Source organism: Drosophila albomicans, chromosome 2R (genome assembly GCF_009650485.2).
Source record: "Drosophila albomicans strain 15112-1751.03 chromosome 2R, ASM965048v2, whole genome shotgun sequence".
Classification (NCBI taxonomy): domain Eukaryota; kingdom Metazoa; phylum Arthropoda; class Insecta; order Diptera; family Drosophilidae; genus Drosophila; species Drosophila albomicans.
The window spans coordinates 8,181,236-8,207,203 of record NC_047631.2 but is presented as its reverse complement, the minus strand read 5'-3'; the positions used below and the strand labels follow the sequence as shown (position 1 = coordinate 8,207,203).

The 25,968-nt window shown below is 33.3% G+C and overlaps 5 protein-coding genes across 22 annotated transcripts in view; all 5 read right to left on the bottom strand.

Moving 5' to 3' along the window:
- LOC117575442 (mitogen-activated protein kinase kinase kinase 7-like) overlaps positions 1-11,353 on the bottom strand; it is a 41,531-nt gene extending 30,178 nt beyond the window's left edge. For 3 of the 15 annotated variants that reach the window (XM_052008031.1, XM_052008029.1, XM_052008030.1), the window contains exons 1-10: positions 11,277-11,353; positions 10,884-11,216; positions 10,660-10,836; positions 10,454-10,592; positions 10,222-10,397; positions 9,858-10,160; positions 9,638-9,796; positions 9,439-9,577; positions 9,201-9,385; positions 8,969-9,143 (exon numbers count right to left, since the gene is read on the bottom strand). In XM_052008031.1, coding sequence (XP_051863991.1) covers positions 8,969-9,143; positions 9,201-9,385; positions 9,439-9,577; positions 9,638-9,796; positions 9,858-10,160; positions 10,222-10,397; positions 10,454-10,592; positions 10,660-10,836; positions 10,884-11,216; positions 11,277-11,330 — 1,840 coding nt within the window. In that variant the 5' untranslated portion in view covers positions 11,331-11,353. Of the gene's footprint in view, positions 1-1,673; positions 1,852-1,908; positions 2,039-2,098; positions 2,270-2,320; positions 2,672-3,235; positions 3,325-8,968; positions 9,144-9,200; positions 9,393-9,438; positions 9,578-9,637; positions 9,797-9,857; positions 10,161-10,221; positions 10,398-10,453; positions 10,593-10,659; positions 10,837-10,883; positions 11,217-11,276 lie in introns of those variants that run through there. The other 12 variants (XM_052008024.1, XM_052008023.1, XM_052008026.1 and 9 more) reach the window with 12 other exon arrangements.
- Positions 7,994-8,947, bottom strand: LOC127566186 (mitogen-activated protein kinase kinase kinase 7-like). Of its 2 annotated transcripts, none has more exons than XM_052008037.1 (4): positions 8,852-8,947; positions 8,571-8,741; positions 8,381-8,510; positions 7,994-8,323 (listed from the first exon to the last, which is right to left on the bottom strand). In XM_052008037.1, exons 1-4 carry the CDS (start codon positions 8,888-8,890, stop codon positions 8,148-8,150), a joined length of 516 nt encoding a protein of 171 aa, XP_051863997.1. In that variant the 5' UTR covers positions 8,891-8,947; the 3' UTR covers positions 7,994-8,147. The 2 variants fall into 2 exon arrangements, with proteins under 2 accessions (XP_051863997.1, XP_051863996.1); XM_052008036.1 differs by having other exon boundaries at positions 8,793-8,905.
- Positions 11,354-12,777: 1,424 nt separating the features above from the next.
- Positions 12,778-13,993, bottom strand: LOC117575446 (another transcription unit protein). Its single transcript, XM_034259656.2, has 2 exons — positions 13,803-13,993; positions 12,778-13,742 (listed from the first exon to the last, which is right to left on the bottom strand). Exons 1-2 carry the CDS (start codon positions 13,847-13,849, stop codon positions 12,851-12,853), a joined length of 939 nt encoding a protein of 312 aa, XP_034115547.2. The 5' UTR covers positions 13,850-13,993; the 3' UTR covers positions 12,778-12,850.
- A 654-nt stretch (positions 13,994-14,647) lies between these two features.
- Positions 14,648-19,354, bottom strand: LOC117575441 (uncharacterized). Of its 2 annotated transcripts, XM_034259645.2 has the most exons (17): positions 19,268-19,354; positions 18,891-19,214; positions 18,664-18,840; positions 18,452-18,596; positions 18,210-18,397; positions 17,838-18,152; positions 17,598-17,774; positions 17,399-17,537; positions 16,885-17,072; positions 16,516-16,824; positions 16,294-16,467; positions 16,125-16,224; positions 15,893-16,068; positions 15,494-15,832; positions 15,255-15,431; positions 15,064-15,196; positions 14,648-14,970 (listed from the first exon to the last, which is right to left on the bottom strand). In XM_034259645.2, the coding sequence occupies exons 1-17, from the start codon at positions 19,316-19,318 to the stop codon at positions 14,816-14,818; spliced, it is 3,267 nt and encodes a 1,088-aa protein (XP_034115536.2). In that variant the 5' UTR covers positions 19,319-19,354; the 3' UTR covers positions 14,648-14,815. The 2 variants fall into 2 exon arrangements, with proteins under 2 accessions (XP_034115536.2, XP_034115537.2); XM_034259646.2 differs by lacking the exon at positions 19,268-19,354 and having other exon boundaries at positions 18,664-18,833; positions 18,891-18,983.
- Positions 19,355-22,642: 3,288 nt separating this feature from the next.
- Positions 22,643-24,396, bottom strand: LOC117575444 (transcription initiation factor TFIID subunit 6-like). 2 transcript variants are annotated; one of them, XM_034259652.2, is made up of 4 exons: positions 24,301-24,396; positions 23,383-24,233; positions 23,159-23,328; positions 22,643-23,099 (listed from the first exon to the last, which is right to left on the bottom strand). In XM_034259652.2, the coding sequence occupies exons 2-4, from the start codon at positions 24,226-24,228 to the stop codon at positions 22,703-22,705; spliced, it is 1,413 nt and encodes a 470-aa protein (XP_034115543.2). In that variant the 5' UTR covers positions 24,229-24,233; positions 24,301-24,396; the 3' UTR covers positions 22,643-22,702. The 2 variants fall into 2 exon arrangements, with proteins under 2 accessions (XP_034115543.2, XP_034115544.2); XM_034259653.2 differs by having other exon boundaries at positions 24,306-24,392.
- Positions 24,397-25,968: the final 1,572 nt, after the last annotated feature.

Here is a 25,968-nt window from a genome sequence, read left to right as displayed (position 1 = left end):
AAATTGTTAGAATGGGTAAGCATAAAAAGCATTAGAACAAATAATCTGAGCTCAAATACATGTAATTTTTATACCCGCTACCCATAGGGTAGAAGGGTATTATAACTTTGTGCCGGCAGGAAATGTATGTAACAGGTAGAACGAGGCATCTCCGACCCTATAAAGTATATATATTCTTGATCAGCGTCAACAGCCGAGTCGATCTAGCCATGTCCGTCTGTCTGTCTGTCCGTCTGTCCGTCTGTGTGTCTGTCCGTATGAACACCTAGATTTCAGAGACTATAAGAGATAGAGCTATAATTTTTTTTCGACAGCATTTGTTATGTTTGCACGCAGATCAAGTTTGTTTCAAATTTTTGCCACGCCCACCTCCGCCCCCGCAAATCAAAAAAATCGAATAACAAGAGTAATTTTAAAGCTAGAGTTGCGAATTTTGGTATATATAATAATAGCTATAGTAGTTAAGATTCCTAAAAATTTGGTTGCGATCAGATAAAAATTGTCGAAGTTATTAAAGAAATACTTTTGTATGGGCAAAAACGCCTACTTACTAGGGCTCTTATTTGCCTTGGCTGACAATCTGGTATATTGTGCCGTCTATGGTATATTTTGAATGCGACACTATATCGATATACCAAACATACCATTTGGTATATTTTTAGTATTTTTCAGTATATTTTGAGAAAAATACCGCAAAATATATTTCTTTTATTCAAAATGGGTAGCGGGTATCTCACAGTCGAGTACACTCGACTGTAGCTTTCTTACTTGTTAAGATCGGGAGAGGTAGCTTTGGAGAGGTAGGTTTTTTGCCCGTACAAAAGTATTTCTTTAATAACTTCGACAATTTTTATCTGATCGCAACCAGGTATCACAAAGAATATAGAAATTGTATATACCAAAATTCTAGCTTAAAAATTACGCTTGTTTTTCGTTTTTTATTCGATTTTCGGGGGCGGAAGTGAGCGTGGCCAAAATTTGAAACAAACTTGATCAGATGAGCAAAATTTTGAACGAGTGTAAAGGCAATATATTTTGCAAGTTTCACAAATTTTAGAGTGCCCGCTTTTGGTTATCTATATGACCCTAAAGTTGGCATGGAAATGGTAAAAATAAAAATGTATGGCCATAACCACACAAACATTTGCTTATTATATAAATGTAATTATTCAAAAAAGCAAATTAAATTACATGTATTGCAACTTGGCGGCAACATTTTTTGGATTTTAAATATATATATAACATATATATCTCGTCACAAGAAAATGCCTCAAACGCTTTGTTTTTGAATTTGTTTTTTATTATCCATCTTAATGCAAACACAATGAAACGTGTCGCCCCAGAACAGCAGAGGCTTCTAAGCTCTGGCCAAAATCAACCCAAATCGGTGACAGTTTAGTTTATAGCCTCGAACAAGTTAAGGCGTATCTGTGCTACATTTGAATGTATGACAACAACAAACAGCAATTTCAACAACAACAACTCAACAGATACAATGACAACCATAACAATTGCGTTTGTAATAATCTCGTGTATTTTATAGCAGAAAGATATGTAGTTACAAATAAAATTAAAGTCCTTCTATTGAAAAATGTACATACAAAAATAAAGGGTCAACATAATCTGTATTATTCTGATATAATATAATTTGTTATTGCTAAATAATAGTTTCGTTCTAACTTATGTAGCAATTTGATTGATGGTCATAGCGCTTAATTGAATAATTTAAATCGCGACGCACTTCACTCATCGTTGGACGATCTGTTGAGGATTGGCGCCAACAACATTCCATTATCGGTACTATACCACTATAATCGTCATTGATCAAATTATAAATATCCGGTCGAATACCTAGAATGGTCAGAAATGTAAAATACCAGCTATGTACTTTATGAGAAATACCTTTACCTCTTTTTATATATTCACTGATGTCATGCAAATCCCTGTCGCAAAATGGCTTCTCTCGTTGGATCACTTCCCAAAAAATTATACCGAAGCTAAAAACATCCGACTTTTCTGTAAAGTTTTTTTTTCCCATCTTTAAAAAAAATAAATCATAGTTAAGAATCATAAACACATTTTCAGTATAGAAACATACGCAAACTTCTGGAGCCAAGTAGCAACACATGAAAACAGTTCTAATTATTTCAACTTCATTCATTTTTCCGAAATCAGCTATTTTTAATTTACGACAATTATCGAAAAGTAACAAGCTTCGAGTTGTAAGACTCCGATGGATTATGTTTTTTCCATGCAAGTACTCCAAACCCTAAAAATAATGTGAGACGAAAAAAATCCAAAGTGTTTTAAACATATCTACCTTGGCACATTGCTGCATCCAATTCAGCTTCTCCCGGAATAAGATCCTTTTATACTTACGACAATGCAGCAAATGGTAGAGTGTTCTACATTTTGCATACTCGACAACCATGCAAATATTATTTGAATCATTTAAAGAAACTCCGAATAATGTGGCAATATTCTTATGAGCTAGACCTAAAAGCTTGGGGACTTCTCTCATAATTTGCCATCCCATTTTCTTATTGCAGTCAATTTCTTTTAGTGCCACCTTTGTCGTTAATAAATCAGTATCAAAATCATGTTTTACTAAACCATTAGATTCCGAACGTCTCCACAATGCTGTGCAAAGCGTCTCACAGGTAGAGTCAGTCTGTAAATACCATCATTATGAAATATTATTTTGATTGTTAGATCTGTAGTTGCTTACAAATGTCGTGAATCCCAAGTCAGCATGGTCCACATTAATGCAAAGCCTATAATCGCATCCGAGAAAAGACACAATTCGTTTCATAGTTGGTCTATTTTCTGGATTTCGATTTAAGCACTTTTTTATTATTTGCATTATACGATCTGACTCGTTTATTTCCATGTGAATCAAATCTAAAAGATGATCTGTAAACTTATGAAATTTAAATGAATATCTGGACATAATTTATAAGTCTTACCATTTTTTAGATTATGTGCGACTGAAAATATCTCCATAAGTCTATATAGTTCAAACGGCTTTTTCCTCGTCATTACTTCCAAAAAAATAACTGCAAAGCTAAATATATTACCCTTTTCTGTAAATTTTCCATTAGTATCCTATATGAATAAAAGAGATATAAAAAATATGTATTGTTTTCTTACATGAAAAATAATTACCCAGCATTCTGGAGCCAAATAGGGATCTCGCACACTACGAAATATCTTCACTTGATAAATATTACTTATTTTTAATACACGATACTTATCGAATAGTAATAAATTGCGCGTACTTAGAGATCGATGGACTATTTTTTTGCTATGCAAGTACTTCAAAGCCTAAAAAAAAAAAGAGTATAGTGAGTTTTTTCACTGCGCAGCCATAAAAATATCATTAATCATACCTTGGCACATTGCAACATCCAACGCAGCTTCTGATAGTATGAAATCGTGATATCCTCATCATGTATACAATCATAAAGTGAGCCACAATCTGCGAACTCAAAAATTACGCCTAAACTAGTCTCGGAATATTTGAAGGCACCATATAATGTAATAATATTTGGATGGCTCAACCTTTTCAAATTACGAATTTCTTTGAAGAAAGATTTTTCGTCTTTTTCAATATAGTCTTTAATTTCAACAATTTCTTTGTTTTGCCAATTTGCTGTGAAAAAAGCACAATATCTGCCTCTCTTCATCTATTAATAAAAATTTGCGATATTAGAAGTTAATCTGTCGGAATTAGCTATTTCTTCTTACTACTTTCCGAAATTTGATCTCGTTAAAAAATATGTATATATCATAATTAGGGAGAAAATCACATAACTCTTTCATCGTTGGCCGCTTTTCTGGATCATGATCCCAGCATTTTTTTATTATTCTCGTAAATAATGTCATTTATCTTCGGACGATTATCTGAGAATTTTAATAAAATAAAATTAAGGGAATATTTTTATCTGAAATGTTTTTACCTTCAATTATTTTTTTATGGATTGCCAATGGATGCATTTCATTAAATTCGTAAAATGGCCTCTTCCTTGACATAACTTCCCAAAATATGATTCCAAAGCTAAACACATCACACTTTTCGTTGTATTTTTCATTTCTATTGAAGTTCTATAGAAGTAAAAGAAAAAAAAAACATGATATGTTTCCTAAAAACAAATTTATAAATACATATACATACATAAACTTCTGGTGCCATGTAACAAACAGTCCCGACATCCTGGGTATTAGTTGACACAAGTTCTTTGACTGTACCAAAATCGCATATTTTCAACGTGCGATATCCATTGAAAAGTAACAAGTTTTGCGTCTTAAGATCCCGGTGAGCTATGTTTTTTTTATGCAAGTACTCTATACCCTACAAGAATTGTCAGTTAAGAAAAATATTAAGAATATTTAACATAATACCTTGGCACATTGTAGCATCCAATCAATCCTCTCGTTGAACGAAGCTTTCCTCTCCGTGCGGTGCAAGAATTCGTAGAGTGATCCACAATCCGCATACTCCAAAATAAGGTAAATTCTGTTGTCGCTTGTGTTAGAGACTCCGTACAATCTTATAATATTCGGATGTATACATTTTTGTAAATTTTCGATTTCTCGAAGGACTGCGTTTTTAAATTTGTTCTCCTCATTTTCGCAATCATAAGTTATTTTCACAGCAATATCTATTTCTTGACCATGAATTCGCCAGATTCCTTTGTGTACCTCTGCAAAGCCACCTCTCCCGATCTTTAAAAGAACATGTATTCAAGCTCAGATTATTTGTTCTACTGCTCTCTATGCTTACCCATTTTAACAATTTTATATCTTTAAAGTTCACGTTAATTTCTGTGTCGTCCATAATTGAAAAAATCAAAATGACTAAAGCCTAAAATTGTAGTTGCTTCAAAAAATTAGTCATGGCAGATAAGAAATTGATATCGCTACTTGCACTTTTTGCAAGTGCACTTGCTCCAACGCTGCAATTTTATGATGTAAGTTTTTACACAAAAGTGGCAAATAGTTGTATGAAATACATATATTTATATATTACGTTTGTTTACTTTTTTTCTCCTAAACAGGATATATATATATATATATATATATATATATATATATATATATATATATATATATATATATATATATATATATAACATTGGATAATATATATATATATACACTGACGAGCAAAACTGTAACACGAGTTCGTTGTTGCAACTTCAAAGGTCTGTAACTTTTTTTCTAATGGACGGATTTTAAAAATCTTAGTCTTGTTTTATTGGTTATATCATTTACTATTATTAAGCAAAATTTAAAGCCATTTGTTATCAGTTAAAGAAAATGACACGCCAAACTGTAAAAAAAGTCAAATGTTACAGTTTTGCACTCTGGTTATTTTTTTAACAAATATTTTTATTAATGATTTTTTAATAATGAGTCCACATCCCCTTGGACTTTTCCAACTCTTCTATGCGATCGGGCATACTTTGGGTATACCGTTGTACCATTTCCGGGGGAATAGCATACCATACATCCTGTGTCCATTCCCACAACTCCTTCATTCCACTTGGAGGAACTGCATATTTAGCCAGCTGCGATTTTACGTGACTCCACAAGTTTTCAATCGGATTCATATCGGGAGATTGTGGTCTTCATAAATTGAAATTTCTGTTTTGAAATCCAATTTTTAACTAATATGGACGTGTGCTTCGGATCGTTGTCTTGGTGAAAGACGCATTTTTCGACAGAAAGACCCATATTCCCAATAACTTTCGGAAGGTTTTTTTGCAATATTGCTAGATATTGCTCCTTTCGCATAATTCCATCGATTAGCACCAAGAGACCAACTCCATTTGAGTGAATGCACCCCCAAACCATGATGGAACCGCCACCGTGCTTGCCGGTTTGTCGCACATTCCTTGGTGACTGGATCGTAGGATCTCTAGTCCAATACCAGGAGCGTCCATCTGACTCGAACCGATTAATTTTGGTTTCATCCGACCATATAACATTGGAAACAAAAATATTTTGGAATTTTTTGCTTTTTTAGACACTGGTAGCAATGACTTACAGTATCCCAATCCGCTAATGTCCAATTTGTGTATGTGCGGCAAAGTTCTGACGCAGCATTATGTGTCTTTTTGTAAGAATTGATTTTTTTTTCATTTCTTTAGCTTTTAGACCCAATTTGTTGAGGCTACGGCTAACTGTCCAAGCACTGGCACTCAAATTAAGCATTGACGCCGCTTTTATTGGTGTGAGATCAGGATTGCCTGTTAGCAAGTTAGCGACGTGGCGTGTGTCACGTTCACTCAAAACTCTGGGTCGGCCTCCTGGATTTATTGGAAAGTTTCCTAGACCGTATTTTTTTAGTCGCTGCACAGTCATATGGCTAACACCGAATTTTTTAGCCACTTTTCGAACAGATTCACCAGCTTCTAGTAAATCAAGAATGATCTTATTTTTTTCACTAGCCATTACAAATTCAATTACCATTAGGCTTTAAAATATCAAAACTCAGCGAGTAAAATGTAAACAAATAAACATTAACGGTTAACTTAGCTTTAGAGTTAAAAACCAAAGTTTTGCCATTGTGAGTGCAAAACTGTAACATTTGACTTTTTTTACAGTTTGGCGTGTCATTTACTTGATAACAAATGGCTTTAAATTTTGCTTAATAATAGTAAATGATATAACCAATAAAACAAGACTAAGATTTTTAAAATCCGTCCATTAGAAAAAAAGTTACAGACCTTTGAAGTTGCAACAACGAACTCGTGTTACAGTTTTGCTCGTCAGTGTATATATATATATATAACATTAGATAATACTTTTCGAATTCGATTTCTTACCTTTTCTCTAATAAATACATATTTTTATATATATAAAAATTTATGTATATCTATAAATCAGATTTAATTAAATCAGACAGTGTTCTGCTCAATTAACAGAGAAGAGCTATCAAATTTTGATTGCGGAATAAAATTTCGGCTGTGGATACGTTGATGATGTTGCGAAAGACGTTTAGTGATTCTACTGTCGCAGAAAAATAATTATAAGTGGTAGAAATATTTCAAAGAGGGCCGGAAACGTGAAACTAAAAAGTACCTACTTTCGTCAACTATTGCATTAACTAGTTTTAGGATTTCCGGAATATACCTTAATAATATACCATCGAAATACTAAAACTATACCAAATGGTATATTTTGTATATTCATATGGTACTACCTACAAGATACTCTATAGAGTGCAAAATATACCATATTGTCAGAAAAAGCAACTACAACCTAGTAAGTAGGTTTTTTTGCCCGTACAAAAGTATTTCTTTAATAACTTCGACAATTTTTATCTGATCGCAACCAGGTATCACAAAGAATATAGAAATTGTATATACCAAAATTCTAGCTTAAAAATTACGCTTGTTTTTCGATTTTTGTCGATTTTTGGGGGCGGAAGTGAGCGTGGCCAAAATTTGAAACAAACTTGATCAGATGAGCAAAATTTTGAACGAGCGGAAAGGCAATATATTTTGCAAGTTTCACAAATTTTAGAGTGCCCGTTTTTGGTTATCTATATGACCCTAAAGTTGGCATGGAAATGGTAAAAATAAAAATGTATGGCCACACCACACAAACATTTGCTTATTATATAAATGTAATTATTCAAAAAAGCAAATTAAATTACATCTATTGCAATTTGGCGGCAACATTTTTTGGATTTTAAATATATATATAACATATATATATATCTCGTCACAAGAAAATGCCTCAAACGCTTTGTTTTTGAATTTGTTTTTTATTATCCATCTTAATGCAAACACAATGAAACGTGTCGCCCCAGGACAGCAGAGGCTTCTAAGCTCTGGCCAAAATCAACCCAAATCGGTGACAGTTTAGTTTATAGCCTCGAACAAGTTAAGGCGTATCTGTGCTACATTTGAATGTATGACAACAACAAACAGCAATTTCAACAACAACAACTCAACAGATACAATGACAACCATAACAATTGCGTTTGTAATAAGCTCGTGTATTTTATAGCAGAAGGATAGTTAGAAATAAAATTAAAGTCCTTCTATTGAAAAATGTACATACAAAAATAAAGGGTCAACATAATCTGTATTATTCTGATATAATATAATTTGTTATTGCTTAATAATAGTTTCATTCTAACTTATGCAGCAATTTGATTGATGGTCATAGCGCTTAATTGAATAATTTAAATCGCGACGCACTTCACTCATCGTTGGACGATCTGTTGAGGATTGGCGCCAACAACATTCCATTATCGGTACTATACCACTATAATCGTCATTGATCAAATTATAAATATCCGGTCGAATACCTAGAATGGTCAGAAATGTAAAATATCCGCTGTGTACTTTATGAGAAATACCTTTACCTCTTTTTATATATTCACTGATGTCATGCAAATCCCTGTCGCAAAATGGCTTCTCTCGTTGGATCACTTCCCAAAAAATTATACCGAAGCTAAAAACATCCGACGTTTCTGTAAGGTTTTTTTTTCCCATCTTTAAAAAAAATAAATCATAGTTAAGAATCATAAACACATTTTCAGTATAGAAACATACGCAAACTTCTGGAGCCAAGTAGCAACACATGAAATCAGTTCTAATTATTTCAACTTCATTCACTTTTCCGAAATCACCCACTTTTAATTTACGACAATTGTCGAAAAGTAACAAGCTTTTAGTTGTAAGACCCCGATGGATTATGTTTTTTCCATGCAAGTACTCCAAACCCTAAAAATAATGTGAGACGAAAAAAATCCAAAGTGTTTTAAACATATCTACCTTGGCACATTGCTGCATCCAACTCAGCTTCTCCCGGAATAAGATCCTTTTATACTTACGACAATGCAGCAAATGGTAGAGTGTTCTACATTTTGCATACTCGACAACCATGCAAATTTTATTCGAACAATTTAAAGAAACTCCGTATAATGTGGCAATATTCTCATGAGCTAGACCTAAAATCTTGGGGACTTCTCTCATAATTTCCCATATCATTTTCTTATTGCAGTCAATTTCTTTTAGTGCAACCTTTGTCGTTATTAAATCAGTATCAAAATCATGTTTTACTAAACCATTAGATTCCGAACGTCTCCACAATGCTGTGCAAAGCGTCTCACAGGTAGAGTCAGTCTGTAAATACCATCATTATGAAATATTATTTTGATTGTTAGATCTGTAGTTGCTTACAAATGTCGTGAATCCCAAGTCAGCATGGTCCACATTAATGCAAAGCCTATAATCGCATCCGAGAAAAGACACAATTCGTTTCATAGTTGGTCTATTTTCTGGATTTCGATTTAAGCACTTTTTTATTATTTGCATTATACGATCTGACTCGTTTATTTCCATGTGAATCAAATCTAAAAGATCATCTGTAAACTTATGAAATTTAAATGAATATCTGGACATAATTTATAAGACATACCATTATTTAGACTATGTGCGACTGAAAATATCTCCATAAGTCTATATAGTTCAAACGGCTTTTTCCTCGTCATTACTTCCAAAAAAATAATGGCAAAGCTAAATATATTACACTTTTTTGTACATTTTTGATTAGTAGCCTATATGAATAAAATAGATATAAGAAATATGTATTGTTTTCTTACTTGAAAAATAATTACCCAGTATTCTGGAGCCAAATAGGGATCTCGCACAATACGAAATTTCTTCACTTGAAAAATATTACTTATTTTTAATACACGATACTTATCGAATAGTAATAAATTGCGGGAACTTAGAGATCGATGGACTATTTTTTTGCTATGCAAGTACTTCAAAGCCTAAAAAAATGAGTATAGTGAGCTTTTTCACGCGCAGCCATAAAAATATCATTAAACATACCTTGGCACATTGCAACATCCAACGCAGTATCTGATAGTATGAAATCTTGATATCGTCATCATGTATACAATCATAAAGTGAATCACAATCTGCAAACTCAGAAAATACGCATAAGCGATTGTCGGGATGCTTGGAGGCACCATATAATGTAATAATATTTGGATGGTTCAACCTTTTCAAATTACGAATTTCTTTGAAGAAAGATTTTTCGTCTTCCTCAAAATAGTCTTTAATTTTGTGTACAACAATTTTTTTGTTTTTCCAATTTGCTGTGAAAAAATCAATATATCCTCTAAGCTGCATCTATTAATAAAAATTTGCGAAATTAGAAGTTAATCTGCCGGAATTAGCTATTTCTTCTTACTACATTCCCAAATTGGATCTCGTTAAAAAATATGTATATGTCATAATTCGGGAGAAAATCACACAGCTCTTTCATCGTTGCCCGCTTTTTTGGATCATGATCCCAGCATTTTTTTATTATTGGTTTAACCCAATCACAATTCTTGTAAATAATGTCATTTAAATTCGGACGCTTATCTGCGAATTTTAATAAAATAACCTTAAGGGAATATTTTTATCTGAAATGCTTTTACCTTCAATTATTTTTTTTTGGATTGCCAATGCATGCAAATTATTAAATTCGTAAAATGGCTTCTTCCTTGACATAACTTCCCAAAATATGATTGCAAAGCTAAACACATCACACTTTTCAGTGTATTTTCCATTGAAATTCTATGGAAGTAAAAAAAAAGCAAACATTAAGTGTTTCCTAAATACAAAGATATATGCATATACATACACAAACTTCTGGTGCCATGTAACAAACAGTCCCGATTACCTCGGTATTTATTGTCACAAGTTCTTTAACTGTACCAAAATCGCATATTTTCAACGTGCGATATCCATTGAAAAGTAACAAGTTTTGCGTCTTAAGATCCCGGTGAACTATGCTTTGTTTATGCAAGTACTCTATACCCTACAAAAAATGTGAGTGAAGGAAATTATAAAGAACATTTAACAAACCTTGGCACATTGCAGCATCCAATCAATCCTCTCGTCCATCGAAACTTCCCTTTTCGTGCGGTGCAAGAATTTGTAGAGTGATCCACAATCCGCATACTCGAACAGTAAACAAATGTTATCACTGTATTTGGAGACTCCGTACAATGTGATAATATTCGGATGAGTACATTTTTGTAAATTCTCTATTTCTCGGAGAATATTCTTTTCGAAACGAATCTTCTCTGTTTCTGAATCTTGACTTTTGTCTTCAATTATTTTCAGAGCAATTGTTATAACTTCCAATTCAGTCTGCCACAATGCTTTATGGACAACACCATAGCTGCCATACCCAATCTATAAGAATTACATAAATGCTGAAGTTGTTGATGTTATCAGAATTAAGATATTTCCTACCCTTTCACATATTTGTATCTCATTGGAGCTCACACTTATAACTATTTTGTCCATAACTTGATATCTACAAAAGACTAAAACCCACAATCTACGACTAGTATTGATACCTGGAATTGCTGAAGGTGATAAGAAATTCTAATCGATACTGATAACGATATGGTGTAGAGCAGAACCAAAATTTTGTTTACACTGAAATCGCCCGACAATTTAGGGTTAGCCATAAGATTGCATTCTGAGCAAGCAATCTTGTCAATAAAAACAATATTAACAAGTAAGATAGCTACAGCCTAATGTGCTCGACTGCGAAATACCCGCTACCCATTTGCAATAAAATTGTATTTTACAAATACGGTAGAAACCGGTTATAGCGACTTTCAAGGGACCCTCGTTATATGCGGATGACCCACTAACCAAAAGGAGAAAAATAAAATTTTGTTTTTTTTATGGTTGCCATAGGATTTTAAAATACAACTAATTAATTTTTTAATCAATTTAATTTGTATGGGGACCCACCAAGTCATCGAGTTTTCGTCACAAAAACCGGACGGACGCTATAAGCGGAGTCGTTATAACCGGATTCTACTGTATACCAAAAACTACTAAGACACACGGGAGATTATTTTGGTATATTGGTATAGTACTACATTTAATATATATCATAGAGTACTCAATATACCAGATTGTTAGCCAAGGCAATCTCAGTCTCTGTTGCCGCTGATGGAGAATATATATATATATACTTTGTGGGGTCGTGAGCTGACTCCTACCTATTCAGTATTCTCGAATCCGATCATACTCAAATTATTGAGAATCACATTATTTGATATTTGCTAGTACTTGTTGGCAAAAAGAATGTCATGAGGGTGTACAAACGTTTTGGCAACAAAAAGCTATGGAGCTTAGATCTTAATACTATGCGAATATTGCTATTATTTCTATTTCGGAATAGAAGTAGAACCGTTTTCCACTAAATAATTAAATGACTTTTTGATAAATATTCGATTTTATACATAATTTACGAATTTCCTTGGGTCGCAAACGAACTAAAATTACAATTTGTATTTAATTTTCCATGAATAACTTCATATTTCCTTAAAAATTGAGTAAATGAAATACTATAATCTATGTGAAATATTAATATATACACAATAAAAACTATATAAAACAATTCCAGTCTATAAAAATAGGTAAATCAATTTTAATATTTTTTATTTTTTCAGAAAAAATGTAATCACCAAATAATTTTGTTATTTTATTTTAACGACAAATTCCAATTGCAATATACAAATTTTAAAAATACAAGTAAAACAAATCCAATTAGTACATTGCAATGCTGCATTTATTTGACTCGTGCTTCCGGACTATTCTTTTTCGTTATCCCAGGATATAAAGAACAGCATATACGAAGATAACGGTGTTGAAGTCGAGTTCATTGAGGATAATAAACTTAAGGTACAGTAGAATAAAAAATGCGAATGCGAAAAAATACATCATACTCAAATTCAAAAGTAAATTATATAATTACTCAGATTTATAAATGAATAATACAAATAAATGTTATAAGGTTTCTCAAGTTAATTATTGGATTTATAACTTGAGTAGTGCTGCAAAGGTTGCACACTTGAATAACGTTGACGACCCCATTCGCGACGCTGATTTGCTGACTCCTCTCTTATCTTCCGATCACGTTCTACAATAGGATTGGTCGTAAGATCAGGGAGTATCTTCACGCCACTGGTTGTTGAGGGCTTGTAGATGGCTCGTTGACGCATTCCCTGCACATGACTCATTCCGAAACTCGAATCGAGCTTGGGGCGCAGAGTTAGCTTCTCCTTAATGGGACAATGCAACTTATAGTAGTTGCCCGAACGCAAATAGAATTGGTTCATGGTACCAGAAAGGGGCATACGGACTACATCAAAAGCCTCGGCGCCCACATGAAAAGTTTGTGAGCCATCTGACCATCGAACAATGCGTGCATTCGACTCTTGGTAAACTTCCCCAGTTGCATTTTGGATCTCACGCCAACGCACTGTGGTCTTTAGTTTAGTAAGAAAAGTCTCTCGTGACTCACAATCTCTAAGGTCCTCTTTGGAAGCTTCATCTTTATAGTCCAGCATCTCGTAGGGCTTTTGATTGAACGGCATAAAGTTGGGCATCCGCATGAGACTTGGCTGACTAGCGGCCAAATCAGAATCAATTTCTGGCCATTCGGACTTGAACTCAACGGCTAATCTGTCTAGGTACTTCTCCCTGAAATACTCATCCATTCGAAAGACTGCATTGGTCTCTGCATCTGACATAATATTCTCCAAATCAGCACACTTATTTTCGGTAGCATGTTCGTTGTCTGACGAATCGCTGTCGCTGCTACTGCCGCCACTTTTGCTGCTTTCACCGCTGCTGCTTGAGCTGAGACTGCGCCGAGGTCTATTTACGACAGCTCCCAATGAACGGTCAGTCGAGCTAGTACAGAGGATTTATATTAATAATTTCATCAATACTTGTATGCATATAAAGTCATACCAATTGCCAGCATCAGAAAAGCTTTGAAGTTTCTTCTTTTTATCCATATTGTTTGCTGTTGTAACTTTTGTACTTTTATTTTACGTACTGAAACTTAACGATATTTTTCCGATGTTTAGTATTATCGAAATGTCAAAATACCTCAGACGTGGCCTACTGTGATACCCCCTTTTGACATTAGCTTGACAGCAACAATAATGTATGTATGTATGTATGTATTTGGATTTATTATTGTTAGTATTATTGTTTGTCGAGCAAGTTACAGCATTGGCATACATATTGTAAGCGAGTTTCAAAATCAATCAAAATCAATTCATATATCAGTTCATTAATTGATTGCGCAAAATGAAATCTGAAGCATAGATTGTCCTTAATTCATACAAATGAATCATGATTTTGACATCAGATTTTGACTTGAATTCAGTGTTGGTAATTTTGTGAATAAAAGTTGTAATAACACTAATTGAAAATACAATACCGTAATTATGTAAAATAACATTTAATTTCAAAAAAGCAGAATTAACGCTTTATTATAAATTGATGGCAGGATGATAAGTAGGCTTGGGCCTATATGGTATTTTTTTAATAAATTGCAATTTATTTGCATATGTGTCGAAAGTTTAAAAGAATTCGCTTCAACAATATTTTTTCCAACATTATTTTTTAATTCAATGACATTTGCATTTGACTGGTTGTTTCATTAGTTTTTCAAAAATAATTTGGTCTTGTAGATAAAATTTTAATTAGATTTTACAGAAACCTCACATGTATCCTCGGAACTGTTTTTCCACAATTATGTTAAAGTGTTAACGATATACATGTATAAAAGGTTTTTATTTATCTAATTTTTTGAGTGAGTGCGAAGAACGATGAATTTGCAAACTAATCTGATTTAATGTGATAATTTCGTTTTCTAAACTTCCACATTTTCTGAATCACCTTGTCTATTGATACTGTTCAACAAAACATTATATATACTACAATTTCTACGTTACAGCTCTTGTTTTGTTATCTTAAAGTTTTCCGGCAGTTAGATATGAAAGCAATGAGGAAAGTTCCATGATCGTTGGTCGATTTTCTGCATTTTGATCCCAGCACTTTTCAATTATTGGTTTGATAAGATAAGCATCGTTGCATGATTTTATATCATCTATATTCGGACGAGATCCTATAAGAGAATTAATATAAATGGGAAAAAATATAAATTCTTTCTACAAAGGTTACGAACATGTTTTTTATAGACTTTTGAGATTGGTCTTACCAGAAATAATAATTTTAGGCACGTCCGCTATTTCATAATCGTGAAATGGCACTTTCCTAGACATTACTTCCCAAAAAATAATGCCAAAGCTAAATACCAAACTTTTTTTAAAGTCGGAATTCTTACGTGCATCCTAAGATAATCAAATAATCGATATTTTGTGAAATATTTAAATGGTTTTTTGAACTTACATGAATTTCTGGCGCTATATAAACAAACTGTACCATTTCTTGTTTATTAAACTTTGATACTTCTTTCGCTGATCCATAATCGAATACTTTTAAGGTACGAAAATCATCGAAAAGCATTAAGGTCTGTGGTTTAATAAACCGAAGAGTAATTCCTTGGCTCCACAAATATTCCACACCCTAAAGGAAATCACAGAAATGTAGTTAAAACACTTCAAAAATAATAAATGTATTAATGATACCTTAGCACATTGCAACATCCAATTGATCTTTTCGACATAGGTTAGTTCGTTTTTCGTGCGATGTAGGAAATTGTAGACTGATCCACACTCGGAGTACTCATAAAGTGAGAAGTAAATGGTGTTTTCTGGATCTTTGGAGACGCCGTATAATGTGCCAACATTTTCGTGCTTCAATTGTTTTAAATTGTGAGCCTTTTTCAGAAAAAGCATTTCTGCTCCTCTTGAAACTTTCTCAGAGTTTGAAGTTTTATCTAGCAGTATTTTCGCAGAAACATCTTTCTCTTGACCTTCGGTTTTCCAAATTGCTTTGTAACTTACACCAAAGCCACCCCTCTCAAACTATAAATGGGAAAAATTAAATAAATAGTTTGATGGAAATTATCATCGAACTCTCTTTACCCTTTTTCCAAATTGTATGTCCTCAAAATTAATTAACGGATAAATTTTAAGGAGTACACATAGTTCTTTCATCGTCGGTCGTTTATCTGGATCTTGATCCCAGCACTTCTTTATTATTGATTTTACGACATCAATATCCTCATGTTTCATCATTTCAATCAGATTTGGACGTTCACCTGGAGCATAAGAAAATAATGAGAAATCCTGGGTACTTATTATTTGTTAATCTTACCATTCATTATGGTCGCCAAAGATTTTTTTCTAGACATTACTTCCCATGAAAGAAGGGCAAAGCTAAACACATCGCTTTTTGCTGTATATTTTCCATTGGTCTTTCATGTAAATAAATAAATCAATCATATTAAATATTTATTTCCTTTCACATATTTACATATACTTACGCGAACCTCTGGAGCCCTATTATCTATCCCACTGAACTCCTTATTCATGGTAGCGAATTCCTTTACTCTACCATAGTCGCATATTTTCAATATCCGAAAATTATCGAAAAGTAGCAAGTTCTCTGTCTTAAGATCCTGATGCAGGATGTTTTTGCCATGCAAATATTCCATACCCTACAACAATCATTAGAAAGGGGAATAAAAAAGGGGCATTTAACACACCTCGGCGCATTGCAATATCCAATCAAGGCCCATATAGAATGTAACTTCCTTGTCTGGACGATGCAAAAAATTGCAGAGCGATCCGCAGTCTGCATATTCAACGAGCATCAAAATTCTATCTTCGCGATCAATAGAAAATCCATAAAGTTTGGCAATATTCGCATGGTATAATGCTTTTAAATCATGAATTTCTTTTTGGATGGCCTTTTGTTTTTGTGCATCTCGAATTATTTTTACAGTAATGTCTCGGACTTCATATTCTGTTTGCCAAGTTGATTTGAAGACAAGGCCATAGCTACCAGTTCCAATCTATAATAAATATATGAATTTAATTGGTAACTAATTTATTCTAAAAGTCTGTTTTCTCACATATGTGCCCAGTTTTAAGGCATTGTAGTTTACTTTAATGGAAGCACGAGGATATTTGGGAAGAAGATTACACAATTCATTCATCGGCGGCCGATTACTTGGATCTTGGTCCCAACATTTTTTAATTATTGGCAATAAAATATCTGCATCTTTATACTCCTTCAAATAATCTATATCCGGACGTTCCCCTGCAGTAGAAAATAATTGAAAATAGCATTTGTGAAGGGATGGCTTTGTGTAGGCTTGTATTTTGGTATGAATATTTATTAGAATAATGAGATATGATGATGAAATTATAATTAAGGTACACTTGTTAAAAATAGATCTTGCTTTCGCGTTCTTTCCCTTCTTCGCTCCTTTTTTAGAGTGTGACCACATATCGTACGATATCGATAAGACGATAAATGATACCGTAGAACTGACTGCAGGGCTCATGTGGCACTGTAACAGTTATGTTGGTAACAGCTTCTCTTACCCGAGCTTTACACATTTAAATATTATTAACACCACATACCATTCATAATTTTATTTTGCAGAACCAATTTCTCCATGTCTTTAAATTCTTCAAATGGCTTCTTCCTGGACATTACTTCCCAGCAAATAATACCAAAGGAAAACACGTCACTCTTTTCTGTAAATTCGCCACTAGCATTCTATGTAAGTAAATAAATATACAACTTCTTCTTAATCTTCTCGTATAAAAAGGCGCTTACACAAATTTCCGGAGCCATATAGCGAGCAATATTTTCCTGTGTCGTATTCATATCTGCAAACTCTCCCACTGCAGCATTATCGCATATTTTTAATGTACGATATTCATCGAACAGATATAATTTCTGTGTTTTCAAATTTTTATGAATTCTATTTATGCTATGCAAGTACTCAATACCCTAGAATAAAGTTAGAATATCATTTATATTATATGTAATAATAAAACAGATAATTTTAAATACCTTCGCGCACTGGACTAACCAATCAATCCTCTCATTTTGTGTAATTTTAATATTCTGGTTATGCAAATATTTGTAGAGTGATCCGCAATCCGCATACTCAAACAATAACCAGATGCTATTATCGTAATATTTAGAGACACCATATAATCTAACAATATTTTCATGATTCAACATTTTAACATTACGCATTTCTCTTAAGAAAGATATTGCGTTTTCCTCACTGTACTTTTGTATTATTTTCACAGACATTTCTTTGATTTGGCCTTTTATTAGGCAAAATGCATTGTGGACAAAACCATAGCTTCCACGTCCAATCTATTAATATCAGAATTATTACAAATTTACCTCTTTGGATTGCCTATATTTTCTTACAAATTTGCCAAGTTCAATCTCGTCAACGTTTATGTAACTGTAAGCTAAAGGATACATAGGGAGAAGTTCACAAATCTCTTGCATAGTCGGCCGATTTTCTGGAACACGATCCCAACACTTTTCGATTATTGGCCTAACGCAATCAGAATCCTCAAAAATCATCGCATCCTCTATATTCGGACGACTTCCTAGAGTGGTGAAAACTTTAAATTTCAGATCATTTTGGGATTAATTATCCTTACCATCAATAATTTTATTTTGAATAGCCAATACATGCATATCTTCTGAGAGCATTTCGTAAAATGGCTTCTTCCTTGACATAACTTCCCAAAATATGATTCCAAAGCTAAACACATCACACTTTTCCTTGTATTTTCCATTTAAGTTCTATTTAAGAAAAATAAAATAGAACAAATTATTTAAAAACAAAAAAAAAAAAATGCGAGGCACTTACGCAAACTTCTGGTGCCATGTAACAAACAGTCCCAACTAATTCTGTATTCATTGTTACAAGTTCTTTGACTGTACCAAAATCGCATATTTTCAATGTGCGATACCCATTGAAAAGTAAGAGGTTGTGTGTTTTAAGATCCCGGTGAACTATGTTTTTTTTATGCAAGTACTCTATACCCTACAAAGAATGTGAGTTAAGGAAAATATAAAGAACATTTAACATAATACCTTGGCACATTGTAGCATCCAATCAAGATTCCCGTTGAATGAAACTTCCAAGTTCTTGCGATGCAGTAAATCGTAGAGTGATCCGCAATCCGCATATTCAAACAGTAAGCAAATGTTATTCTTGGTGTTTATAGAGACTCCATATAACGTTATTATATTGGGATGGATACATTTTTGTAGATTCTGGATTTCTCGGTGAATATCTTTTTCGAAATTAATATTCTCGGTTTGTTTATCTTCAATTATTTTTACAGCAATTTGTCTCACTTCTAATTCAGTTTTCCACGATGCTTTGTGAACAACACCATAGCTACCTCTTCCAAGCTATAAAGATTTGAAGCTGAAGTAATTATTTCAGAATGGCAATATTCTCTTACCTCTTCATCCGATTGTATTTCGTTGAAATTTACAGTAACTAAATCGTTCATAATTTGCTGTATAACTTTATGTTGATATATTGAAAATATATCAAAAAAATATGGTATTCTTGGTGTTGATAACTGGATATCTGCAAGATTTAGTATAATAAACATAATTAATTACATTTAAATCGATCGTTGTCTTAGCACTTATATTGACTTTTTATTTTTACTTTGTAAAGGTGCAAAAATACACTCATCGGACACTTAGCAAGTTTAGCAAAGCGTTATCGTATATATTATATATATATATTTACAGAAACATATACCTAGTATTATTCGTATAAAAAGTCTTATATACATACATATATGTTATCACAAAATTACGAAATAAAAAGTCGTACCACAAAAAACAAAATTGCCTTTTAAATCGAAATCACAAATTTTAAAGAAGTAGTGAAACAAAAAATAAATATGTAAATGCCCCCGATAAGAATAATCGCGGATCAAATTTGGTATGATACGATCCAGAGAGGGGCAACCGACAGACTGATTGGGTTTGTGAAAACATACTGCGAACATTTCGAGCGAACCAACTCACGCTCTCAACAACGAGTTCAATCGAGTGTTTATACATATGTATGTAAGTATATTAAACATGTTGTTAAACATTTCGATCATATATGTATGTTCATATGTGTGAAAGTTTATTTACGTTCCCTCACGTTTCCAAGCTAATCGATCACTTATGTTAAGTGGTTATAATAATTGTTTGGTTTAACTAGGGTTGCTAAGCATATGTACATTAAAAATTGATTTTTTTTAATCCAAAAAGAAAAATATTACTTTCAGCTTTCATACACATTAATCTAATAAAACATAAGTTTCTTATTCATATTCATATGAAATATAAAAATATAAAACAAAAATTTAGTTAAGTAAGTTATGTGAGAAATTAAAAAAATTAATAATAACAATCAATAAATAAATAATACATATGTATATGGAACATGTTGGCAGCCCTTGTTGGCTCAACATTGAGTGTGAGCGAATCTATTAATATTCTCTCATGATTATGCATGCCATGCATATATAATTTTTATAAGATAAGATTTGTTCGAAGCAAAAAACGACTCATATACAATTAACACCCCAATAAAAAACGTTCAGAGCAAGCCATCAAATACACAGACAAGCATACACTCATACATACATATATAAGTATGTATATATGTTCTTTCTTGGTTAAAAGTCACTCAGATGTGTGCAATTTTTATACTTACCTGATACCCATAGAGTAGAAGGGTATTATAACTTTGTGACGGCAGGAAATGTATGTAACAGATAGAAGGAGTCATCTCCGACCCTATAATGTATATATATTCTTGATCAGCATCAAGAACCGAGATGATCTAGCCATGTCCGTCTGTGTGTCCGTATGAAACACTGGATCTCAGTGTCAGACTATAAGAGATAGAGCTATAATTTTGGTATATACAATAATAGCTATAGAAATTGTGATTCCTGAAAATTTGTGCCGTCTATGGTATATTTTGAATATGGTACTATATAAATATACCAAATATACCAATTGGTATATTTTCAGTATTTTTGTAGTCTTTATATGTATTGAAAATAATAACGCAATATTTTGCTTTTGTTCAAAATGTGTAGTGGGTATCACAGTCGAGCACACTCGACTTACTTGTTTTATACTATGTTTATTCTGAGCGCGAAGAAGAGAGAAGAATAATAAAAAAAATTTCACAACATTTTATTTCTTATGTTTTCTACTTTTGTTTTTGTAAAAACGAAAAAAGTTAGAAAATTTCGAATATTGCAAACTTTTCCATCCAACTCCAACTCTTGATAATTTAACTAAAATAATGAGTAATTGCAAGAATAATTCGCACAATGGAATTGCCAAACTTGCTTATCTTTATCTTAGATAGATGTTTATAATATACGTATGTATACATATGTTTATATATTTTGTGACATTTTCAAATTATAAACAAATCACTGGCGGATGCGCAGAGTTGCTTTGACACTTAGCAGAATTCTAAAGCAGAATTTAAAGCTTATTGCATTGAGAAAACCGAACCTTTTTGCTACCAATAACTTATTATTAACTACTAAGTGTAACTAACATTAACTATTAGTGCTTATAAACATTAAAATTATTAGCTTGATACTATTCGAAAACGTGGAATATAAAACACAACCACTACTGCATTTACATAACATATATTATTCATTAAGTAGCTGAGTTCTACCCTTTGCTTTCGTCACAATCTACTCTCTTCTTTGTTCTTTTTTTTGTATTATTTTTTAATTTAAACCCAATATAAACTTTATGCAAGTGAATATCTGGACATTGAACTTTTTCGAATGTGCTACATTCCAATGAAAGGAAAAATAATTCATAATTTCAGCTCTCCATAACACAGTGGGCGATTTGGTCTCGCTAGCGGCATTTAATTCAAATTTTGAAATTTAAAAAGCGTTGATATTTTTTCACAAGTCGACAACAGATGCTTTGATTAGATTTATCAAAGCGTTTTAAAAGCTGATCATAAGCTGTGATGGGTCAAACACACGATATGATTTTGCAAAGAGCTCTAAAAAACTCTGAAGACATCTATTTTAGTATAGAAGTTATTAATTAAATGCCGCTGCGAGACCAAATCCCCCACTGTACATAAGTGCGCAATAGTTAATGGAAACAGTTAACAAATTTAAAAACAACAAAATTTGTACAAATTTTGCTAATTTATTTATAATTATGAATTGTTTTTGCTAAACATTTGTTTATTTTCCTATTAATGTTTACATTTGCTTACATTTTGTTATATTTATTTATTTATTTAAAATCGTAAGTGTGTCTCAAGCGTAATTTTGAAGCTAGTTAGTTGTGATTTCTGGTACATACAAAATTAACTACATTCTTTATGATTTCTGAAAATTTGGTTGCGATCAGATAAAAATTGTAGAAGTTATTTAAGAAATACTCTTGTAAGGGAGAAAACGCTACTTACTACGTGTCTTAGTTGGTTTGGCTCACAATTTAATATACAAAATAAATATTTTGCATTCTATGGTATATTTTGGATTTTGTACTATATCCATAAATTCTCCATAATTTAATTTAGAATATTTTTTCTCTTCGTTTCCTATAAATTGAAAATAAAAATGCAGCTAAATTTCATTAGTAGAACTATTAACGACTTCTATGATTATAGAACGTACGTAGCGTGCTTTGATGTTAAGTATTTCGTGATCAATAGTTAACAAGTACAACTGAATAAAATAAATTGTAATTAAATAATGAGAAGAAATGACAAATTTCACATAAAAAATAAATTTAAAAAATGTGGCTTTTTCTATGTGGAGATGTTAAGATTTATTATATTATGTTTAATTTTTAGTTATTGAGAATAATTTTTTGGCATATTAATTCTGAATAGAATGGTTTCTTTCCAACACTTCTGCTCGAACCAAATCACAGACATCATCTTGCATGCGGCTGAATATAACAGCCTGATATATCGATTTACCCACATATTTGTATTTCTCCTCATAATCAGCCCTAGTTGCAAATTGATATTTTAAAATCGGAGCACACTCCATTGCGATGCGAAGCCGTATTTGGTTGGCAGCCATGCGTCGCAAATCACTCTTCTCCAACGATTCGTCTTGCAGAAAGGGTTCAATACGATCCGAAATAAAGGCGATTCTTGGCGTCACATACTTATAGAAGACACACTTGCCGAATTTGCTAATGCCGACAATGCAGCCATAAATTGTTGTTAACGACGACATCGGCTTCTCCAATCCATTCAAGTATATTCTGAAATTGAAGTTATTGTAAATATTTTTTGTCTTTGGTATTTTATTATCATTAATTACTTGAGAACTTTCTTCTCAATAGACTGCTCATCGCTGTCAAAGTGGAGAATAAAGTTCATTGTGAGACTGGCGGCGAATTCCCTTGTAGCCCAATGATCCTCAACTGAGGGAAAAGCAGAAATCTGATTGGCCACAACACAAGACACCACTCCCGGCAAAATGAGATGCAACTGAACAAGAGAGGGTATTAAACTTTCGTTACTTTATATATAAATAACACTCACATAGGGCTTTAGGTTGATATAGCGATTGCGCATCAAACCGTCGACCAAGCGCAACAAATGCGTCAAGATGATAAAGTTGTTTTCCTTGATATTAACCCGAATACCCTCGGAAATAAAGATGGCCAATTGGGACAGCACATGGTGTACCGCCGGATCGAGGCTCATAATCTTTAGAGCTGCGAGACGATCTTCTTCCGAGACACCCACCAGTTTCTCAGTGGTCTCTACATAGAACTTCTGTTGACCCCGCGATAGAGGATAACGACTGATGCTCTGCAGCATTACGATCTCCTCGCGGTTCCAACGCTTCCAGTCCGACTTCAATAACATTGGCTTGGGCAATTTGATAATTGGCATTGAAAGACCAACTTGGTTTCCCATTGACAGTAGACATTCTTCCATCCACATTTTGACTATATTCCGATCTTCGATCTCCTCGCAGTCGAAATCAATGTGTAGCATATAGAGGTTGCAGCCCATCTCGATTTGAGCCTGTTGTACGTGCTCTACGGTTAGTTGTGTGGCTCGAGTGTGCCTACAATATTTGACGGCTTCCACCATCAGCTTGTTCACATTCGATCGTAATATATCGCCAAGCATTTGCAATGCTCGCTTATTCAAAGTCGTACCCAGATAGGTCTCGGCAATGGCATTCATCGACTGATCCGACAGTGTGGCAGCGAAATTCTTTTTCGTCTCCTCTGGGGGTGGCAGTCCCTCGTAGCGTAAAATGTTGGCTAGGGTTTTTATGCATCGGTTGATTCGAAACTCACGGTCGTGTTTCTGGACGTTCGACGAATCATTCCACACCGTTGAGGCAAAAAAGTTTTTTAACTTTTCTTCCATGTTTTCTGCTTAATGTAAGATTAGAAACACAGTAACAATCGCGATTAATCCCTAAGAATTGACTCAAATTACCTTACAAGAAGTCAAAAATGATATAGAAATTTATGAATTTCCAGTTCCACATTTATTTATGACACCTCTGACAAATAAACGTTTCTTCCTTTTGCAACACTGCAATTAGAAATGTGTTTGACATCGCACTGGAAATGGCATTTTCTTAATATCTATCGACTGTTTTAGATACATAATAGTCGGCTCTCGATATATTATATAATCGTCTAAGGGGAAATGGGATCGGTCTTAGATAATAATTACGAAATCGTTTTAGAAGAATTTTGTACATTGGCATTTCGCGCCATTATTTCGCAGAAAATTAAACTCTAAGGGCAAAGGAGAATGCCTAGTGATTTCAGCTTCGTTCACAGAATCCATAGAATGAAACAAAAAAAAATTAAAAAAGGTAGCTAAAAAATATGGGTTTTTTTAAAGTCGGAAGTGATACACATGTACATACATATGTATGCACATGTGCTTGCCACTGTAAGTATTCATATGGACAGACAGACAGTCATGTCGGCCACATGTCATGTCATGTGCATATAGATATGTACATATAACCAGCAACTTGCACTTTTGCAGATATCAAATAATATCCAAACTTGCTATAGGGTTATTTCTATAGCTATGAATAACAAATAAAATATTCCACAAATTTTAACTTCACATATGTTCTATATTGTTGAAAACATAATCTGACAATACAAGTTACAGCGGATCGATACGAACAAAATACAATAGAGTGATCGAAATTACAATGTTCAAACTGTAATCCCTCTAGACAAGTATTTTGTTCAATTCTGAGAGAGATGGTAAATAAATAGAATACAAACTAGTCAATAACAGCTTTACTTGCATTTGGGTTGTTATAATTGTAAAATTAAACCATATTCTAGTCGGGAGTAAATCTTGGAATAATACTTACCGTTTTCATTGGTAAAGTTGGAAAAACAAGTGGTTAGCACATCTGCACTGAAGATGCGAACCAAAAGAATAAAAGCAAGAAAAACAAACTCTTTTAGAATTTAAAATAATTTCAACAAAGTTTTCCCCCACGCAGTGGCAAATGGCAAAGAAAAGTATGATAATGAATGTGTATTCTTCAGTGTGTTTCAGTTTGTTTGGTTGCCATCAACGGCACCATTCAAGTTTGTTAAACATTAAAATGTGGTTGCGGTAGAAAAATGCTAACTAAACGCACACAGGCAGCAAACATGTGTGCAAGTATGTGTGTGCGGCTATACACTTTACACACACACACACACACACACACATGTACGAGCTAAGAGTCGTTGGCAGAGTGAAAAATAAACCAACAGCTAAAATAAATATTAAAATTTGTGCAATAAAATGGTGAGCAATAAAACGAAAAACTTCAATGTATGTGCGGGTCTGAGTGCTTGTGTCTGTGTGTGTGTATTTCTTCTTCTTTTTCATATAGAGCGGATGTGGCAACCGCCTCAAGTTGAGAAATATTACGCTTTCATTCCTTCTTTCCCGGCGGCTCTCTCTTACTCTATAAGTGTGCGTCTGGCCCTCCGACTGTCTGTCTGTCTGGCCGTGTTGAAAAGTACCCTCGGGTAGCAAGTTTATCGCGCTCGCTAAATCGACGGCACGGGCCGGAAGTGATGCCAAAGTCAAGGAAGTATTCGAAGAGCAAAAGCGCAGCCGAAGACCAAATGC

What these genes read in the sequence shown, in the direction of transcription:
- LOC127566186 (XM_052008036.1), bottom strand. Translation starts at nt 8,903, where the DNA reads ATGGTTGTCGAGTATGCAAAATGTAGAACACTCTACCATTTGCTGCAT. An exon ending in GGATGCAGCAATGTGCCAAG is followed by an intron (nt 8,742 to 8,792) that starts GTAGATATGTTT and finishes CATTATTTTTAG; the next exon opens with GGTTTGGAGTACTTGCATGG. An exon ending in CAGTGAATATATAAAAAGAG is followed by an intron (nt 8,324 to 8,380) that starts GTAAAGGTATTT and finishes TGACCATTCTAG; the next exon opens with GTATTCGACCGGATATTTAT.
- LOC117575446 (XM_034259656.2), bottom strand. Translation starts at nt 13,849, where the DNA reads ATGGATAAAAAGAAGAAACTTCAAAGCTTTTCTGATGCTGGCAATTG. An exon ending in TTTTCTGATGCTGGCAATTG is followed by an intron (nt 13,743 to 13,802) that starts GTATGACTTTAT and finishes CCTCTGTACTAG; the next exon opens with CTCGACTGACCGTTCATTGG.
- LOC117575441 (XM_034259645.2), bottom strand. Translation starts at nt 19,318, where the DNA reads ATGAACGATTTAGTTACTGTAAATTTCAACGAAATACAATCGGATGAA. An exon ending in CCTTAAAACTGGGCACATAT is followed by an intron (nt 16,825 to 16,884) that starts GTGAGAAAACAG and finishes TATTTATTATAG; the next exon opens with ATTGGAACTGGTAGCTATGG. An exon ending in GCCTAAAATTATTATTTCTG is followed by an intron (nt 14,971 to 15,063) that starts GTAAGACCAATC and finishes ATTCTCTTATAG; the next exon opens with GATCTCGTCCGAATATAGAT.
- LOC117575444 (XM_034259652.2), bottom strand. Translation starts at nt 24,228, where the DNA reads ATGGAAGAAAAGTTAAAAAACTTTTTTGCCTCAACGGTGTGGAATGAT. An exon ending in ATATCAACCTAAAGCCCTAT is followed by an intron (nt 23,329 to 23,382) that starts GTGAGTGTTATT and finishes TCTCTTGTTCAG; the next exon opens with TTGCATCTCATTTTGCCGGG. An exon ending in ATTGAGAAGAAAGTTCTCAA is followed by an intron (nt 23,100 to 23,158) that starts GTAATTAATGAT and finishes CTTCAATTTCAG; the next exon opens with AATATACTTGAATGGATTGG.